The sequence below is a fragment of the Corvus brachyrhynchos genome, unplaced genomic scaffold (genome assembly GCF_000691975.1).
Source record: "Corvus brachyrhynchos isolate BGI_N302 unplaced genomic scaffold, ASM69197v1 scaffold245, whole genome shotgun sequence".
In the NCBI taxonomy this organism is placed as follows: domain Eukaryota; kingdom Metazoa; phylum Chordata; class Aves; order Passeriformes; family Corvidae; genus Corvus; species Corvus brachyrhynchos.
The window spans coordinates 1967229-1980363 of NW_008238988.1; the positions used below are offsets into that span (position 1 = coordinate 1967229).

Genomic DNA, 13135 nt, shown 5'->3' on the forward strand with positions numbered 1-13135 from the left:
CGGGGTCCCGCGGGGCTGCGGAAGGGAGCAGCGCTGCCTCTCCCGGGGCGGCACCGGGGCCGGGGCTCTGCCACCTTTCACCCCAAAATGCGGCTTGAGGAGGGTAAGGGCTTCGCTGCTTCTTCCAAAATGTTGTACCGTATCTTTTCACGGGTCCTCAGGACTGGACTGACCGGCTGGTAGCACGTGCGAAATACAACAGGCAACCCCCACTCCCACCGGGATGGGCACTGAGAGCTCGCAGCCCTGTGTCAGAATCACCTGCTCAGCAGGGAGCACTGAGCCTATCTCTCGGATTTAATTGCTACCTCACTTTCAAAACCCACACAAAACTCTCTTATAAGAAAAAACAAGTTACTCCCCATCTCCGGTAACCCTTAGCAGCTGATGGCTGGCTCCTACATCCTGCCTTATTTCCCATATCCAGGTTTACATTGCTGTGACTAAAGAGGAAGCAGTTGGGGGTCTGTTACAGAAAGCTCAAGCAGCTGAAAGATAATGTGGCTTTGACGGTTTCTATTGCAGCCAAACTATGTCGCAGCATAGAGACTGACCCAAGGGCTACAAAGATGGTGAAGGGCCCACAGGTGAAGCCATATGAGAGCAACCAAGGTCACTTGGTTTGTTCAGCTTGGACGAGACTGAGGGGAGACCTTTCCACAGCCTACAACTTCCTCGTGAGGGGAAGAGAGGGGTAGGCATTGATTTCTTCTCTGGTGACCAGTGACAGGACCCAAGGGAATGCCTGAGGAGATTTAGAGGCCAGAGGAGGTTTAGACTGGTATCAGGAAAAGGTTCTTCCCCCAGAGGGTGGTCAGGCACTGAACAGGCTTCCCAGGGCAGTGGGTACAGCACCAAGCCTGACAGAGTTCAATAAGCATTTGGACAATGCTTTCAGGCACATGGTGTGAATCTTGGGGTGTCCTGTGCTGGGCCAGGAGTTGGACTTCAATCATTGTTGTAGGTCCCATCCAACTTAGGATATTCTACAATTCTACGTCCTAAGTGCTAGGAGCAAGACAGAGCTTAGCACATTTTTCAGTTCCTTGTAGCTCATGAAGTTCTGCAAGTCCCACTTCCAAGTGCTGGACTGCACACAGGTGAGGGAGAGAAATATTCCGTTAACTGGCTTAATCAGGTGCCCAGATTTGAGGACCAAGAGGAAAATGGACTGAGGAAGCCACATAGCAGGCTTTGTAAAATCTAAATAGGCAACTCCACACATAGAATGACCTTCAAAATTAAACACTCCAGAAAAGAAGGGATAAAATATCAGTGTCATTTGAAGAAACCTGCTAAGCACATGTGATGAGAGAATACAAACACTCTGCATAGGGTCCTGTTACATAAGACACGTAAGTACAATACTAGAATAAACCTTGAAGTATCCTTAGTCCTTTGGGATCTTTAGAATCCCAAAAAAAGGCAAAAAAAGAAAGCAGAAGAGAAAGAGTTTAGTCTGAAATGAAAGGGTTTAGAGTGAATGCAAGTCTTTCCAGCTTTGTAACGTATGTTTATGCAGATAGTGATTAATTAATTGTTCTCCATGTTCACTACAGTAGAGATGTGAAATTTCTAGCAACATGAATTTACTTAATAAAAGAATTTCAGTTAAGAATTTGGCCTTATAACAAACAGCAAAATCCCTTTTACTGTAGGATTCTCCAATTATTCTAGAGGTGATACCTACATCGACACCAAACTATACCCACCACAGATCTCCACTGTCATCCATGGCATTTGGAATTTTTTCCCATCACTCTCATATTGCTGTTTCAACTTCAGTTTGAAGGATGCAAAAACCTCCAGATTGAGCACAGCTGCTTACAGGAGCATTCCCAAGCTGGTATTTGAGCTAAATTTGTCCAGCCTTTTGCAATTACTTTGACTTAATTAGACTATGTTGGTTGCTTTAATAATAAGAATAAAAAATACACTGTAAACTGTCTTCCACTTAAACAGTTTCCAGGTGTTCAAGAAAAGACCATGGTCTGGTTGACAAGGTGGTGATCAGTCAAAAGCTGGACTCGATGACCCCAGAGGTCTTTTCCAAGATAATCGATTCTGTAATTCTGTAAACTGGTGTCACTTGTAGGTGTTTTAGGTTTATTTTGCTTTTCATCACCCACATTATCCTTGCTAACACTGAGCACTGGCTCAAGCCTCACTAAGAGGATCTTTTAGCTTAGCCAAAGAAATGGTGACTACTTTTGGTTGAACAGTTGTGTTTCTACCTCAGAGAAGCTTCAGCCAAAACGTACGTATTTCATTTGTTTCTGAAAACTGTAACAACATCCAGATACACACTGTCATATGGCCTCATTCCTATCCATCAGGACAGCTGGAAGTTAGGCTGGCATTACAGAGATTACATTTCCTTCCAGCTTTAAGCTACTGCAGAAGCTGAGGATACAGGCAGGAGAAGAGAATTTAGAACCCAGAAAGTCATTTACTACTACTACTGTTTGGAAGTCTAGAATTGTTGTGGTTTTTTAATGACAGCTGGTTTCTTCAATGAAACATTTTAGGAAGTCCCTCTCTTGTTTTTCAGAACCTGTAATTGCGCATCAGACTGCAGCAAGGGATTCTTTCTTTTCAAAATTACACCAGCATTGTGAAACTCTGCTTACAGCTGCCTCTAAATTCTCGGGATTACTGTTTTGAAACATCACCATGCACATAGTTAGCAGTTCTAAGTTTCTTCTTAATCATAACTTCCATTTTACATCTATGTAATTTTATAAACAAATTACAGAACATTTGTTTTCATTATTACAATATGAAAACTGCTAGTTGAATGCATCCATCCTTGTGCCTAGCCAAGCCTTTGCATGCTTTGCAAATCATTTGCAGAGGAGTGCAGGGAGGACTCATGTCACGGTGTACCAAAAATTGTGACAAATTCCATCCCTTACCCAGGTCTTAGGACGGTTCAAAGATATAAGGGGATGTAAATAAGATGCTCATGTTATGAAAAAGTGCCATTGCAGGGAACAGTACTAAACATGTCCCTTAAACATGTTACTGAGCAAAAGGAGTCTGATTGTTTCCCTTTGAGGTCTCTTCTATGTCTCTTGTACCTGCTCATCAAAAATTAGGAGCAGAAATGCACACAGGGAGAGTTTGTGCTGGTAACAAAAAAGCACATGCCATGTTAGTCAGAAAACCCAAGTAAAACCAAATTGTATGAATTTTACAGAAATGACACCTCCAAAGCCTTTGTAGCCATAGATGAGTCCTTTTAAACAGACCACATCTAAGGCGTGTTCCATCCACAGCCTAAGCCCAACCTCAGGCCAAAGAGTGCGGTGGAAGAGTGAACGATAAACCAGAAAAAAAGGGTAGAAACAAAATGCATATATGATGATTTTAACTGTATTATTACCACCATAGGGATTTTTAATCTGTGTAGAAGTATTCTTTTTCTATAATCATTAGATCCGGGATAATAATGACTTTTGGACTAGACTATAAAGACTTTGGTTATTCAACTGAATACTCGATTGTTCAGTTTACAGTGCAATAAGGTTTGGCTTTATAACAAAGTGTTTCCTCTTTTCTCATTAACAAGGTGGAGTGCAACACTGGCACTTCACCATCAGCTTTTCCAGTGTCCAACCTCTTTGTCATTTAGGCCCATTCCTCCTTGCCAAACAACACATTTCATATTTTTATAGTAAAACCATTTCTATCTCCATTCAACTGTTTTTTCTTCTAGGTAAGAGCAATTCAATTCCTCTGGCCTTTGAGAATCATACTAGCAAACTAATTCATTCAATTTAGGTCCCTTTTATATTCAAAATCTTCTGAATTTCTATTTTATATTCCTTCTTGTAGAAAAGGACAGTCCAACCCCTTTGGCCTTTCTTGAAAGAACAGCTGTGATCAACTGGAGAAATTCCAAGGAGAGTAACTATCCACATTCTTCTTAAATTGTTGTGGTCAGGTGGCGATATTTAAGGCTACAGCCTACCAAGGCTGAGTGACACAAGTTCTACTGGGTTTAGTGCTTACAGGAAACACTCCAGCTGATGATTCTCAGTCCATTTGCTTTTTCTGCTGCACTGTTGCCAAGTGAACATTTCCCCATGCTGTGCCTGTTCTCAGTACTGAGATCCATGTTTATTTCCACACCCACTTCTTTCACTCCCCTCCAATTTATAAAGATAATTCTGAATTCCAGTCCTGCCCTTGGACAGTTTAGGGTTATCTGCAGAATTAATAAACACACTTTACACCCCTCCATTTGAATACACAGTAACTCCAGATCTGCTGGAGCCAGGGTACAACAAAAGGCTTATCAGCAAGTTCATTTCCACATCTGTGAAGTTTACACACCATAAAACAGAGCAAGTCAACAGTGAAAAATAATTTATTGCACTAATTTTCAACAGTCAACAACCTTATGTTTGGAGATAAAGGATTATAGATGCATCTTATATGGGCAAATATTTTCTGAGCCTTCTCTTTCCATCTCAGACAGGACACAGCAACTTTGGTCTGCCACATGAAGCATTCACCAGGGGAATAAAGGCACCAGGTGCTGCACCACGAGACAGCTGAAGTATCCCAGTCACTACCAGTATTCCAGCATCACCTCTGGTTCTGGTCCCAGCCACTTCTGTAATGTTCAAATGTGTCCAAAACAAGCACTTGGTGTTACCTCTGATATTTTCATTTTGGCATTAACACTAGTGCTTCTCCAACTGGATCCTCTAACGTCGTCTTCTCCTCTTGGGGGCAGATACTTCTGAAAGGAAATCAAGAGAAGGGTTTCTTTACAAGCTTTTAAATCTATCTTCCCCCATGGGAATTGTTCAAGTAGAATTAATTCTATCCAGCACAGGAAATTAACTAGATGAGCTCTTGAGATCCCCTCCCAATCCCTCTCCCCATGTTTTTTAAATAGGAAAAAGAAAACCTTTCTAGATTCTACAGCACAATATCATTCAAAGTATCAACTGAAATTCCATTGATGAATACTGTACTTCAAAACTTACTCCATCTTAAAAGCTTTCTGCTCATCACCAACACCTTCCAGATTTTGCTGTGAATTTGACAAATGGAACACTCACAAAATTAAGCACAAAATATATGAAGAAACTGCTTATGGGTATTTTTAATGCTTCAGAATTTACTGGAAAATTCTGAGAAATGGAGGATTTTCCTGATTTAGAAAGAAACTTTTTGTCCTCAACAAGTGGACAAGTGAAGGGAAAGTAAACAAAGTGCAATATTAGATGCACCATGGCACCTTCAACCTGACTATTTAAAATTGAATGAATTCCCACTGTCTACAAATAAAACTGACCAGAAAATGTAATCTCACTTCAGTACTATGAGATGCTTTTTTGCTTCTAAAAAGAGCAAATATAAATGTACAATGTCACTAAAAATATATTTTAATAGTTATTACACTCCCTTGTATTAAATATCCTTCCTTTACATACAATTTTGGATAGAAAATTAACTGCAAAAGATGTACTCCTCACGCTCATCTATTGCCATCAAAGCTTTCCATTAGTTGTGGTTAACCCTTTGCTGCCCCTTTAAGCAACTTAATTAATTCCTCTTTTCAGGTTAAGAACCAGACCTCTGGTCTACCAAGTTTGCTTTCCACTACACAAGCAAACCCCATCAGCCTCAGAGTAGCCAGGGCTGCCAGTGGAAATTCCACTTTTAGCTGGCGAGCTCCTCTCCCAGGAACACCTCCTGTGTTTGAGACAGGGCAGCAAAGCAGTTCCCTGGGCTCTTCCCACGGCACAGATAAATAATGTACCTCATGAAAAAGAGGATGAAATTTTCTTTGTACTGTGCCACGTTCTCCTCATGCAGCTGAGAACAGACCCTGAAGCTTCTGAGTTGCAAAGCAGCTCAGTATCATCCAACATCTCCATTTGATGCTTCTGCAGAGCAACTCCACAGTAAGCTTTGAGCAATCTGCTTGACCACTCCTTCCCAATTAAAATGACATTATTTGCAGTAGCCTGAGTGACAGCAAAGCCATCCACTCCTCTGCTGCAGTTCCCAGAGTCCTCCCCCAGCAATGTCAGTCAGCTTTCAGTACAGCAGAGGATGCTATTGCTGTAGTGGAGCTCAATCCCTGAAACACTGCCCAGATGAAACTAAGGTTAGAGGGGAACCTCCCATATCCCCTCAGCAAAGGTAAGGGCAGCAAGGGCTATTCTTTCCTGAGTTCCCAGAGTTACCAGAAAATGCATCTTCTGTAAGTGAATGAGTAACCAAAAAAATCACTATCCCCTACACAATGGAATTCCTCAAGACAAGCCTGTATTACAGAAGAATAAGACTCCTTTAAACTGGACCAATTTTAACTCTGAACACACCATGATGAAATCTGTGCAGAAAAAATTACTCTCCGGATTTTGCCATGGTGTTTCAAAGTTTCAATTTTCATGCAACAATTTACAAGCTAAAACCAAATCTAGCTTTTGCAAGGCAGCAAGACATGATCCAAAATATCAGCTTTAGTTTCAGAAAAACACAGCAGAGGGGTATTTAAAAACAAGTCACAGGTTTGCTGGAATTCCAATCACTGTACCTCCTTCATCCGAGTTCTCTTCTGTGATTATTGGCATCCCGATATGCCGAGTAACAGTTTCCTTTGCCACTTGCATTTCACCTGCACACAGATTTTGAGGAAAAACTGTCAGCTTTTTTTTGCTTCTCTGTCCCTTCTCCAGTAGTTAAAAGATTGTTTGCTGCTGCTCTCCTGAGATTCTGGTCAAATGCTGTAAGCAAACCTACTTTTCACAGTACCTTCAATACGGCTCACTAAGAAACCTCCAATAACAAGTAATTAACACTACCAATTTAAAGAAAATTAATCACCAACTCAGTTCAGTGATAATTCAAAATACCCTTACTGCTCCCCAACACTTCATCTACTCTTTTAAAGTCAAGCAAAGGCAACACTGCCTAATGTCCTCCTCTGAAGAACGATTAATTTCCTCAGTAACGTTTTTTCTAGCAGAGGCTAAGCAAGTCTGAAAACAGAGTTTGGAACTCTGAAATTAAATCCCCATCTTCGAAATAAAGATAATTCAAAAAATAAAGACAATTCAAAACCATTTTGCTGTTTAATTTCATTTAACCTTTAACAAATAAGGAGTAAACAAAAGGTTTAGACAGCACAGCAACTTCTATCAGTTGAAAAGTTAGATATGAGAAAGAGAATTTCCTTAGGAAAAGTAATTTCCCAAGTGTTCCACTGATCAACAGCAAAATTTAACCCAGCCAGCAAAGCAATGGATAAACTTTTGCAATCTCCCCAGGTTCATGGGTGCAATGGAGAAATACCTCTGACTTCTGAAGAACCTCTTCTCCTTGCTGGCTGTGGTCTCCTGATGGATTTTTCACTTCGGCTTGGAGCCTTCCCACAACTGGATCCTGCTTCGGAAGATTCTAACTGCACTTGACGATGTCTCCTGGATTTGGAAGCCTGAATGACAAAAAAAAAGCTGAATTTCTACAGCCAGATCTTGCTGCAGGTCACTTGAGAAACCAGCAGGGACCAGAGCATCAACTTGGCGAAGGGTGGAGAAAGGACAGAAGGGGAAAGAGGGAGAGAGGATTCCCACTAGCTGCTATTCTTCAGTTCTAACAGGACAATGCCCTTCTATGATTTAGTAAGTGTATAACTTAAATGCAGATAATGAAACATTCATTAATTCCCAATCCACTCTCTGTTACTACCAACCCACACCATGTTGCACAGCCCTCCACAAAAGGAACACTTCCAAAAACTGCTGCTCTGTAAAGGCTCCTTACCACCATATTTTGCTTAAGTGCCTAGAAAACATTATCAGTGCACATTCACAAGTCCAGACTGTTACAAAAGCCAGAGCCCTGTTTCATTTAATGACACATTTTTCAATATGAGATTTTAATAAACAGAGAAAGCTGAGATGTTTCTCATAGGACTGCTAAGAAAAACACAAACCAACAGTATTTTTTTAAAGGAGAAGCTATTGAAACAAAGTTTCCAAGAACTTGCAACTGACTTTAAACTCCCAGGTCCCATTTTCACAGGCATCTTCCAAGATTCCAATATCTCAGATTCAAGGAATCTGAGCAATTAAACTCTCAGGTATTTTTATTACATCTCCTTAAAATTCAATCTACTTAAACAGAGAGTAGACATTAAAAGATATCCTGTAAATGAAAGTCCTCCAAGCACAGGCCTTACCTGCACTGTTCCATAAATCTAACAAGAATAAGAGCTTTGGTTTCCCTGCTGGAAAACTAGAACATTCAAAAACTGAATTACAGAGTGCAATTTTAACTCATTCCTTTTTGACCCAACATTTACATTACACTGGTCCTTAAAACTCTTATTGAACAATAATACTTCCCTGTTATGAAATTCTATACCCACCTCAACAACTGCAGAGTAAGACCTGTATTTGATTCTGGCCAGGGCATTTGCTCTTTCAGAACCCTGCAAAGAAACAAGAGTGCAGTCAGAAAAGATTCTTATTCTATCACAGCAGATCTGAAATGGGATATTACATCAGGCAATCACTTGAGCAATATCTCACTACAGCTGTAACTCTATAATTAGTTCTACATAATTTCAATGCCACCAAAATGGTACTTCAAGAAAAAAAGGTTCAGATTTTATTAAAAACACAGAGCATAATTTTGGTTGCCTTCACTGTCACAAAGCCCAGGAGGAGAAAAATCAAATTTGAAATTTCACATTTTACTCAAATTCGGAGTTGAAAGAAGCAGACAAGTACAACATGAGACAATTTTGTAGCATAAAAAATTAATATTGCTTTAAGTTGAAATTCCAGGAGGAAGTGTAAAGGAGTTTGGCCAAGAAAATACAGCTCTTTTCCCTCCTTACCTGAGAGAGACTTTCTGTTATGAGCATAAAAGAGCTGTTGCAGCAGTAAATGCTCACAGCTCAACAGAAAACAACTTGAGTTAAAACCAAAACCAAGTAACCAGCCTCACCAGCTGTCCCTGGAGCTTATTTTGACGCTATCAAACTGTAACTTACACTGCTTAGCCTGGGATCTGAAGTAAAAAAATGACCAGATTTGGCCTGTGCAATGCAGCAAAGTACTTCAGCTTTCTTACCTCTGATTCTAGCAAAGTCCTTTCTTTCTTTTTGTTTTCTGTTTCATCAGTTTCTTTAGCATTTCGGAATAACTTCTGTGGGGAAGAAAAGTGTTTTTCTTTAAACATCTGTCACATACAAGACAGCTAAAATCTAAGAACTGTAAAAAACAAAACGAATATTTATACACATGCCCATTTTCTACATCCACCTTACACTGTGACCCTTCTTTGATTCAGGAATGTGTTACAGAGGTATTTCATGAAGTCACACCTTCAGGGCTCACCTCTCAGCAGTCAGTTGTGGTATCCCAGAGGCAGGACCACACACAAGTCCTTTCCTCCACACCACATCTCTGCCTCAGGTTTTACACACTCCATGCCTTCAGTGTTACAGTTCCTTCTCCTTCAGTCTGAGATTTACCAGCTCGGAGATAATCACACCAAGAAATCCAGTTCTTTCATGTTCACCCAACCTGCTAAGTCACCACAGCACAGTGGTTGGTACTACCTACCATTCTGTTCTGCTGCCATTCCTGATGTTCCAACGTTATGTCTCTCAGATTAACCACAAAGTCATCTTTTATCAAGCTCAGGGCCTTGTCTGGCTGGGATTTGTCAGCTGAAATGACACACTTCATTTTCTGATAGTGGTCATGAATATTCATCAGTTCCTAAAATTATTAAAAGAAAAAAGAAAAAAAAAGTGTGTTTCAGGGAAAAAAGAGATTCCAGCAGTAAAGCAATATTAGTCCTCAGTGTACAAACCCAGGGTTACAGAAACCATTCTGAGGAGACCATTGGACCAGGAGGAATGTTAGAAACTGATTCTGGTTAGATCATTTGAGTTTTAGAGAGCAAGAAATCCTGCTACCCAGCACTGACCCATCAAATAAGCTAAAGAAGAAAGAGTATCTTGCATTATTTAAACTAAGAATGTTATTCAGGGCCAGTGTCGACAAAGGTTTCATTCTGATACTGTGGTTTATTTTCATCTCTTTGGAGGCAACATTTTACTTCACAGATTTCTGCACCACTGCAGTCAACCTTACTGCTACACATTTGCCAGCAATATATGAAAAAACCTGCAAAGAAAGTTATATCACTGAGCAATATAAGAACCTTCACCTGTCTTGAATTACTCAGGTTTTTAAAAAATGTATCATATAATAAAAAAACCCAAGTTTTGAAAGGAGAAATAAAGGTGAGAGAAGGCTATAAACTTGCAGATAAATAAATTCATATTACCACAAGTATCAATCCTCCAGCTGCAACCTGCAGATATATCAAAACAAACATGCTTCCCCCCATTTTCCATTTTAAGTGACAATTAACCATTTACACCCTTTTACATCTCACTGAGGCAAATACACAAAACATTAGAGCATATTTCAGTATTGAAAAAGGTACCACAATTCTTCCAAACTAAATGCCACGTTTCTGAGTGTCTGGTAAAACTACAGGCTATTACCTTACTCTTCATTCCACAAGAGACTTACAAGGGACAAGACTGTGCTGATTAGAGAAGTTACAGCTTTTGGACAACTGAGGAATTAAAACTCAACATTTAAAAGTTACTGTACCTCCAATACATCATTAGTGATGAGGCTGTTTACTCTGTTACTCGGGTCCTTAAACTCTTCTTTAAAATAATTTTCCTCAATCTTCTTCTTAGTTCTGTAGGTCAGCTAAAACAAGAGACAATGTTTGTAACCTAAAAGAAAACTTAAAATAGTACCACCTCTTGATAATTCCTACTGCATATCCATCAGTCAGGAGATGAGAGATGCTGAAAAGCATAAACCCATTTCATCAACAACAGCTTTGTTGCTGATGAAGAGAGTCAGCACTTTTCACAAATTATTCTCTAGTTAAGAATTTAATCCAGCAACCAGATTCATTTCCCCAACTGGTAAGACATCTCAAATCTATTAGGAACTTTAGATACTGAAAAAATATTTTCAGGTGAGAAGCACTCAAACATCCCCTAAGCTCTGTATCACCTACCTATGTAGAGCCAGAAATACTACATTTCAACACAGCCTCAAGGCTGAGCTAACCACAAGTACTATTGAACTGTCAGGAATTGAAAGATGAGGGTATTTTGTTTAAAAATGTAATTCATTAATGCAATAACTCACTAGCTTTGGCATTGCTGTGAAATGGAAGGCTCTGGCAAGTTGCATTCTCCTAAAGATATAGGCTGCATCAGTGCGATTCTGATCTGCAACAAAAGAGTTACATACTGTTACACCAATATTTCAACAATAAAAATTAACTCAGCTGACTACTGTGATCTGACTACAGACAATACCTGAATGTCCAAGGGGTAGCATGTCACATGATCACAGAGCTGCAGAAAGGATCCCACTATAACGTTTTTTATTATTATCATCATTTCATGCAAATAAGATTATTATATTATTATTATACTGTTGTATTAAATCTCTCACATGAAGCTTTCTTTGACAGTGACATGGAACACAAGTCCTTTCTGACATTTGAAAACATTAATCCTTCACATTCTGAAGTATGTGAAAAATCTGCACCTAGGAGATTCCTCTTTGCTAGTGATTAGGAAACAATACTATTACCAGGTTGTGCTGTGCTGCCACTGAAATGCTCATAAATGTTCTCTCTTCCTTCTTTCCTCCTTTCTCTCCTGTCACATCCACTCTGCCCACTTCACTTTCTCTCTGCATAAGTTTCTTGACAACTCATGTACTCTCTTACAGCTGCTATCCAGCAGTGGCTTTAAAATTACCTAAATTCAACTTCATAAAAGTTATTGATTTGTCTGAGGTCAAAATATGAGACATCATGGCATCATTGTAGACTACTCCAAATTCAGTTTGTCATTTAAAGAATTTAGACTCAATTTTGCATGTGCACACAATATACATCACACAGTTCCTACGCAAATGACTTCTCCATGCACTGAGTTTGTAACTCCTTTGGATATTGGTCTCCTATCCTAAAAGCAGCAAGGAGGGTGTCATTCAAGCATGCACCCTCTCAACCCATTCATGAATTAACATGAACTGGAAATTACTCAGTCAGTCTCAATTTTGTTGGAATTCTAAATAATAACTCAGGCTGTAGTGGGGGTTCACCCTACAGATGATGAGTACATTCTCTGTCCCTACCTTTTCCAACAGCTTCCCATCTGGTTTTAAGTATTTTTACGTTTAAGAAAGCAAGAGGAAATTCCCTAAGCATTTATAATGACACAGTAGACAGCAGTATACCACATATCTTATGCCTAGCATCCCCTGAGAATAAAACCTCAGGAACAATTACCTTTTGTTTTGGCTGACAAAGCTGGGCATTATAGAGCCCATACAGAAGGTACAGAGCACCAACTCGGATCTGGAAGGAGTAGGGGGGAAAGAAGTACTGCTGGGCCAGTTCTAGAGTCTTCTTTGTGAGCTTATTCCTCTCCAAAGCTCTTATTCTACCACTAAAACAAGCAAATAAACAAAAAAAAGCAGGATGTTAAAGCAAGTAAATATAAAGCTGCAGGCTTTAGAAAATCCATGAAGGAGAAATAAGTTTTAGATGTCCTAAAAACATAGAATCATTGAATGTCCTCAGCTGGAAGGTACCTGCAAAGATCACTGAGTACAGCTACTGGCCCTGCATAGGACAACCCCGAGAATCACAACCTGACAGAGTTCAAGAAAAGTTTGAACAAGGCTCTCAGGCACAGGGTATGACCCTTGGAGTGTTCTGTGCAGGGACAGGAGTTGGACTCCATGATCCGTGTGGGCTCCTTCCAACTCAGGATATTCTATGATTCTGTGAAACATGCACTATCCTGCGATCACACTTTTAAATCTCACGAGCATTACACCAAGCTCCCTGCGGAGTCAGCGCTCAAATCACACACATTCCTAATGCACGAAATACACTGAATTAAAAACTCTTTTCCAGCATTACACAGGGACCGATACTTCACTTTCCTCAGATCCCCAGCCAGGCAAGCCTCTCCCTGAGTGCGGCCTGAGGGGGCACACGGCTCAGCCGCACCCCCTTGAAGGCTGCCCGT

General features: G+C 40.1%; 1 protein-coding gene across 1 annotated transcript; it reads right to left on the reverse strand.

Moving 5' to 3' along the window:
* Positions 1 to 4354: 4354 nt before the first annotated feature.
* Positions 4355 to 12582, reverse strand: SNAPC1 (small nuclear RNA activating complex polypeptide 1; the record flags this gene model as incomplete). Its single annotated transcript, XM_017738791.1, has 9 exons — positions 4355 to 4750; positions 6563 to 6643; positions 7321 to 7462; positions 8399 to 8461; positions 9109 to 9183; positions 9603 to 9761; positions 10671 to 10775; positions 11229 to 11311; positions 12336 to 12582. Coding segments are annotated over 9 exons (990 nt in total), but the record flags the coding sequence as incomplete, so codon positions are not given.
* Between the last annotated feature and the right edge of the window lie 553 nt (positions 12583 to 13135).